Source organism: Populus alba, chromosome 7, assembly GCF_005239225.2.
Source record: "Populus alba chromosome 7, ASM523922v2, whole genome shotgun sequence".
NCBI classification, from domain to species: Eukaryota; Viridiplantae; Streptophyta; class Magnoliopsida; order Malpighiales; family Salicaceae; genus Populus; species Populus alba.
Window position 1 is genome coordinate 1,301,203 of NC_133290.1, and position 7,528 is coordinate 1,308,730.

The 7,528-nt window shown below is 33.6% G+C and overlaps 1 protein-coding gene across 1 annotated transcript; it reads left to right on the top strand.

Moving 5' to 3' along the window:
- Window positions 1-2,298: 2,298 nt before the first annotated feature.
- On the top strand, window positions 2,299-5,377 carry LOC118059565 (transcription activator GLK1). The gene is made up of 6 exons (XM_035072450.2): window positions 2,299-3,188; window positions 3,535-3,675; window positions 4,060-4,410; window positions 4,530-4,583; window positions 4,728-4,844; window positions 4,941-5,377. Exons 1-6 carry the CDS (start codon window positions 2,709-2,711, stop codon window positions 5,088-5,090), a joined length of 1,293 nt encoding a protein of 430 aa, XP_034928341.1. The 5' UTR covers window positions 2,299-2,708; the 3' UTR covers window positions 5,091-5,377.
- Window positions 5,378-7,528: the final 2,151 nt, after the last annotated feature.

Genomic DNA, 7,528 nt, shown 5'->3' on the forward strand with positions numbered 1-7,528 from the left:
CCACTAGGTGAAAACGATTTAACTTCCATTATAGGAAAGGACGAGAAGACCCAGACTTGGTAGAAAGTGATGTGCCCATCCCAAAACTTGACCTAACATCAAACTTGACCTGCATTTCAAGGGACAGAATGAATATTTTAATATTTCCTTGATTATATATAAAAAAAACTTCAAATTGAATTTTGAATTTGAATAATATATTTTTCTAAATTTAAGGTACAATTTAGATTTTTTATTATATGAAGAGAATATATACTCCTCAATTATATAATTATAGTTAAAAATTATTATTATTAAGAGGCCGTTTGGCATTGCGGTCCAACCTGCTTTTTGCAAAATTTCAAATTTTTTTTTTTTGCTAAAATTAAATGCGGTTTGCACTTTTTGAATCGTTTTGATGTGCTAATATCAAAAATAATTTTTAAAAAAATAAAAAAACATTATTGGCATGCTTTTCGGCATGAAAAACTATTTGAAAAGCAACCGCTATCACACTTACAAACACCCTATAAGATTCGAATGTTTCTATCAAATAGACGAGAAGTTTTATGGTGTTTAAAGAGTAATCAATAGTGCTTTATTAGTTATTTTTTAAGAAAAATCAATGTAAAAATATTTTTATAACTTTTAACTAATTATAAATTTCAATTTCTCTTTTCTATTTATTTCTTCTTTACAAGGGCAGCAGTCCACAGGAAATGCTTCATTAGTGTTTGTCCAATCTTTCTGCAGGTACTGAAAGAAAATGTAAGTGCCCCTATCCAATGATAATATCCAATGAGGCTGAAGTCTGCAAAGGTCAATGAGTCCACTAATCCCATACATCCCTATCCTTTTCACTGCACCAATAGGCATACAGTACCTTTACCTGCTAAATACAAATAAAACTAAAATACATTAATGTTTTACTGTGTATTTATACACAGTGTAATATATAATAAAATAACCAATGTTTTTAAAAAAAAAACTAAATTGTTGAACAAACATTCAGAGATAATTTTGTATTTTCATATCTTTTTTTGGTTTTACTCCTATGAATCATATCACGTGGGGGCCTAAGGTAAGTTTTTGACCTTTTTTTTTTCAGGATATTATAATTTTTTATAAATCAAAAAAGAAAAAGTTGCTAGCTCCCCATCAAGTGCGAGATGATGACGCTCTTCGGACGGAGCGTGCAACGTCTCCCAGTTACCATTGATCTCCTTCGAGGACGACATCCAAAGCAACGCACCACCATTTACACGGTGGGTTGGCGCGTGTCAACCACAAGGGTATTACAGAGCTTTGAAGATAATTTCTCTCTCCCTCTTTTTTCTCTCTCTTTCATCTCTAACGGTGTGTTGGCCTTGAGAATTGTAAAGGTCCTCACTATTTTAATTATATTGAATTTGATTTAATTGTTTTACAATTTCATCACTTAGTTTTTTTTTTTATATTTGTTTATCAAATTTGATCACCATTCTTTTAATTTATATTTATTTTTTTTTTATAATTGGATTTTATTTTTTGATTTCATCACTAATTATTTTATTTTAATTTTTTTATTGAATTTGATCCTTATTTTTATGATTGAAATTCCTTTTATTTTGAGAGATCTTCTTGATTGATTGTTTTAATTTGGACAATTTCATCTATCATTGTTTAATTTCATTGAATTTTCATATCATATTTTGTGTTTATTTTTTTTATAATGCTTTTAAAACACGACCCAGGAGTCGACCCCTATCATGTCTCAAGTCACAGGTTGGGTCAAATGATTAGGTCCCTCATTATATTTTTTTATTAGTTTTTTATATCAGGCTTGGTCCCTATTGTTTTCATTATTATTTGTTTTCTTTTTAATTTTTTAATGGTTAAGAAATTTATTCAAGAATTTGTTTAGTATTATATATGGTTATCTTGGTCTCATAGTTAGAGTTGCTGATTTTAAAGATTAGCTTGATTTAACTTTATTTTTTTATTTTATATTTTGAAATTAAATTATTAAACCTTGAACTTTCTATTTTTTTTTCTCTAGGGTTATCTCTAATCACTAATTAATCAAATTAACCCAAATTTATTTAGATTATTATGATTTGAATATTTTTTTTTATATTAAAAAAAATCTAGTAATTCTTATAACCCATGTTGCAATCAATGTTACCCGTCTCCCTCCCTCCCTCCTAAGACATTCATAAAGTTAGCTCACGAGCACTTTACAGATTTTCAAGTCTTCAGAAAAATGACATCCACAAACTCAAAAAAAACATATATATATATATATATATGTTATTATGTAGCATGCTCAAAAACAAACAACGACATAAAAACAAACGACTGTCCAGAGATCTCAGCACAAGTTGTGGTTGAGATCCAATCTCTCCACTTACACTGAATTAAGAAAGGGCAACAAATACCACATTAACACATCAAATACTATACTCATTGTCTCCCTCCTCTTCATCATCAAATACTACTCATTGTCTCCCTCCTCTTCATCTCCCTCCAAGTCACCGGAAAAACAAAGAAAATCGATCCCACTTCTGATCCTATCAATATTTTCTATCGCAACTCTCCTCTAATTCTTTTTTCCATGCAATCAATATAAGTCTATGTGCGTATAGTTGCACCATATATATGGTATATCTTGGTATATATTTGATATAATATCTATATAGTGTGTGCGAGCTTCTTTGGGGTCCTTTCTGAGTTCTTTTTAGTTGGAATTAATGCTAGCTGCATCACCCTTGAGAAACACACCAACCACCAAAGATGAGAGCCAAGAACAAATGGAGAGTTATTCTACCATTTTCAATGGAGAGTTCCCTGACTTCTCCGAAGGGAGCTTGCTCGAAAGCATCGATTTCGATGATCTTTTTGTTAGTATTGATGATGAAGATGTGTTGCCAAATTTGGAGATGGATCCTGAAATCCTTGCTGAATTCTCTGTTAGTGGTAGCGGAGGTGAGGAATCGGATGTAAACACATCGGTATCAAATGAGAAAGTGGAGGATAGCATTCATAGAAAAGATGAGGAAGATAAGTTTTCAGGTTTGGACTCGAGTTTGAGCACTAGAGGAGAGGAGATAGTGAGTGAGAGAGACGAGTCCGTGGTTGTTAATCCGGTGCCTAACAAAGATGGTGAGAAGGGAAGAAAATCAGCAGCTCATGCCAAGAACAACAATAATCAAGGGAAGAGGAAAGTGAAGGTAAATTGGTTGAAGCTTTTATTTAATTGATCAGGTTTTTTTTGCAGTCTTGTGTCTCTTCGATTCGTTGAAGATAAACAAAAAATAATTAAACACTAGATTTTGTTTGTTCATAAGTACTTCATGCATGTGCTAATTAAATACTAAATACACATCTCTCTCTCTCTCTCAATCAATATGGGGCTCCTCAGTACTCAGCAAACTTCATCAGGCCAAAGTGGTCACGAGAATCATGGGAAACTGAATTATCCATAAGATCAGAAGAGCTCTCATATATTTTTTTTTTTTTTTCTTCTTTTTATGGTATGATAATGAAGAGAGAGTAATTTTCTTGAACTGCGTGTAGGTGGATTGGACACCAGAGCTGCACAGGAGGTTCGTGCAAGCAGTGGAGCAGCTAGGGGTGGATAAGGCAGTGCCTTCGAGGATTTTAGAACTTATGGGAATTGACTGTCTCACTCGCCATAATATTGCTAGCCATCTTCAAGTACATATACTGAAAACTTCCTTCTGCTATTAGTATTTTTTTCTTCGTTTTGCTCATGCTTATGCCTATATTTCATTTCAATAGCCAGCAAATTTTGACTTCCTGCTGGCTATACACTATTCAAGATGCGTTTTCTTTCAAAAAAAGAAATGTTCAATCACAACAAGCCAATAGAGAATTTGTTTGCTTCAATCACTTTATAATTACTTTGATTTTGCATAATTTGGTTTAGCATATACTCCTTTTTATAGCAAAGGAAATGGGCTTGAATTGAAACTAAAACATTTAACAAACGTATTAAAAGTTGTTTTGGAGTTAGTCTATATTGTATGGGGTGGTTAATTTTGATATATATAATTAAAGGAATTTGATGAATTTGTGTAGAAATATCGATCACACCGGAAACATTTGCTAGCGCGCGAGGCTGAGGCAGCAAACTGGAGCCAAAGACGGCAAATGTATGGAGCCGCGGCAGCCGGTGGAGGTGGCAAGAGAGACATTAGCGCATGGCATGCACTCACCATGGGGTTCCCTCCCATAACTCACCCCATGCACCACCACTTTAGACCGTTACATGTATGGGGACATCCTTCCATGGACCCATCCCCAATGCATATGTGGCCTAAGCATCTAGCTCATTCACCTTCACCGCCTCGGCCGCTGCCACCACCTACATGGCACCCACCACCTCCACCACCAGATCCTTCATATTGGCACCACCACCCTCACCAAAGGGTAAGCCCTAATTATTCCCTTCTTCTTTCAAATATTCAATCAATCAAGAGAGAAAAAAAGAAAGGAAAAGTAATTGGATAGCCTTCTTTGTAATTTGGCCATATCATTTTTTTGAGCAGGTTCCGAACGGACTAACCCCAGGGACACCTTGCTTTCCACAGCCATTGGCAACTGTAAGCAATCATTCCAGCTCTTTTGGAGTCTTTAAATCTGTTTGTATCTTCAGCTTTGGATTCATATACAACACGGGCATACGTTGCAATTAATAGGGTATGCATAAAAAGCTTACTTATGGATATACTCCATATCTATTGCAGAGATTTCCTGCACCTCCTGTCCCCGGCATCCCGCCCCATGCCATGTACAAAGTAGACCCCGGCATTGGCCTCCTTACCGGACAGCCAGGCCCCAGCCCTCTCTTTGACTTTCATCCGGTGAGTACTACTCTCCCTCTTCTTCTCAGCATATATATAAATAAAACATGATAATCAACCTGTTTCTCTAACTCATGGCGACATGTTTTGCAACAGTCAAAAGAGAGTGTAGACGCAGTTATTGGAGATGTTTTATCAAAGCCATGGCTGCCACTTCCTCTTGGGCTTAAAGCTCCAGCTACCGATAGTGTGCTGGTGGAGCTGCAAAAGCAGGGAGTTCCGAAGATACCACCAACTGGTGCTTGAACCCTAGCTAGAGAACATCGATCCTTCCTTTATATGGCAGCTAGCTTGTTGATGATAACCCGCCTTCTAGCTAGACCACCAAAAAATAGCCCTAAATTCGACGACATTTCCTGCATTAGATGTGCAAATACATCTCATGATGGAGTTCTTCTTCTTAATTTTTCCCCTCCCTTCTTTCGTCCCTCACTAAGTTAAACTGAGTGTTGCTTCTTGTCTTGTTCTAGCAAAGCCAAGCCTTGTTCATTAATTAACTCGAGCACATATCCTTGCCAAAGTTTTCCATTGAACTTACTCTTGACAACTATATCTATTAATTTCATAGTATTAACTTTTGCTTGCTGAAATCAGGGAAAATGTAAAAAAAAAAAAAAAAACATAAAAATTTATCCCGGCAATGGCAATATATATATACACACACACACTAAATTTTAAAAATTAAAAAGCAAATATATATATATATATATATATATATATATATATCACACTTTAATGTAGCACGTCACAATATAATATAATATATTAATAAAAAAAACATCATAACACAACGCATTACAACTCAAAAATAAGTTATAGCTAACAAATGAATAAATTAATAATTTTAGCATCTATTCAATTGATTTACAGTTATGGATGTAGAATAAAATATTTTAAAAAATTAGTTTAACTAATATAAAAATAAAAATTACATTTTTAAATTCGTAGTAGATGAAGTTACAAATTATTCAATTCTTTCTCCATTCTAATGCCATATATTTATGGGTTTAATGCTATTTTACTAGTAAAAAAAAGAACAGATTATAGTATATCAAGAACTTGGGGGATCCTCCTATCCAATAACTCATGACTCTTTATAATTTCTTCTTTTATTTTTATTTTATCAAATTAATTATAACTCATACATATTTTAAATGGTAAAAAAAAGGTTGTTAAATATAGTTGATTTACGAATTATATGAGTTAAAGTTAACCTAGGATCATCAAAATGACATTATTTTAATATTTAAAAAAAAAATATTTTAAATTTTATTTTAATTATTTATCTAATTATTTTTTTGTTTACCTATCGAACTTTACCAGTTTTAATAACATTGTGCGAAGTACTATTTTATTTATTTATTATGTACATTAACAATTTATTTTGAATAAAATTCGAATTTCCTTACGATAAATATTTAAGCGGTGAGGTTGACGCGAGCGCATTGCCGCGTAGAGGAATTCGTTAGAAAACAAAAGCGGTGAGGTTGACGCGAGCGCATTAAACTTTTGGGGTCCCGCTCGTATCGAGACTGACAGAGTCAGCAACTAATCGCCACTAGCCACGTATGGACCACACACGGACGACACGTGGTACTTACATAAGACTTGGACAAATTTTGATTCTCTGTTTCATGGCCCACTGTATAACGATAATATCAATAATTTAAATTTGAACACGCATTACAAGGGGGGTCCAAAAATAAGAGTATTTTAAACTATTTATTTAGTCCCTGAAGTTCTTGAAGTCTTACAATTAGCTTCCATATTTTAAACTTCCTCATCCAATTCCTTCCCTGGAGTTTCATGTGTAACATATATGATTTATTACATTTAATTCATCCATATATCTATGAAATGAAACAATCAATGTAATGCCAATTATAAGTGGCAGTAGAAAAAATTAATATCGTGGAAATATGATTTATAATTAAATATAGTATCATTTTTATAATTATAAAATGGAACAATTTCAAATTGGATCTTAGAAAGGATATTTACATCAAATTGCACAAATTTAAACAATGGAGACCAAAGTATAATATTATTAAATCTATAGGAGCTAATAAAAAGTCACATGAGAGCCGCACAGTGGTGTTCTGACACAAATCAGAGGCGGAGAAGTCCACCGTTGAAGAGGAAGGTGACATGGCATGTAAATCCCACGTAAAAGCACCAGAACATGGCTTTTTAATATCGTGTTTGATATGACGTTGATCAAACTAAACTGGAGACGACTAAACAAGACATGACTTGATAAATAACTATTCTGACTTTCGACTAAACAAGAATAGTATTGATCAGAAGTTTCATGGGTTCAGATTTAGTTGATGAACTGAGAATTTACAGTATGCAGGTTTTTTAGAATAAAGAGGTGATAGATGCCTTTTTGCAATTATATGAATCTAACATGATGCTCAACTTTTGCTTGATTCTCAATTGTAGTCAAATGTTGATTCATGTTGTTGTTTTCTTAATTTCAGATGGATAATGGGAAAAATCCTACATCGAATGAGTCAAATCCTTCAAGTTCAGAACCAAATTCTTTGCCTATTCCAGTTCTAGTTACTACCTCCAGCACAAACAGCAACACTGAAGAAGGTAATCCACCTTATAGAGGTAATAAAAGAAAAACATCCCAAATTTGGGATCACTTTAAAAAACTAGATGGTAATGCTAAAACT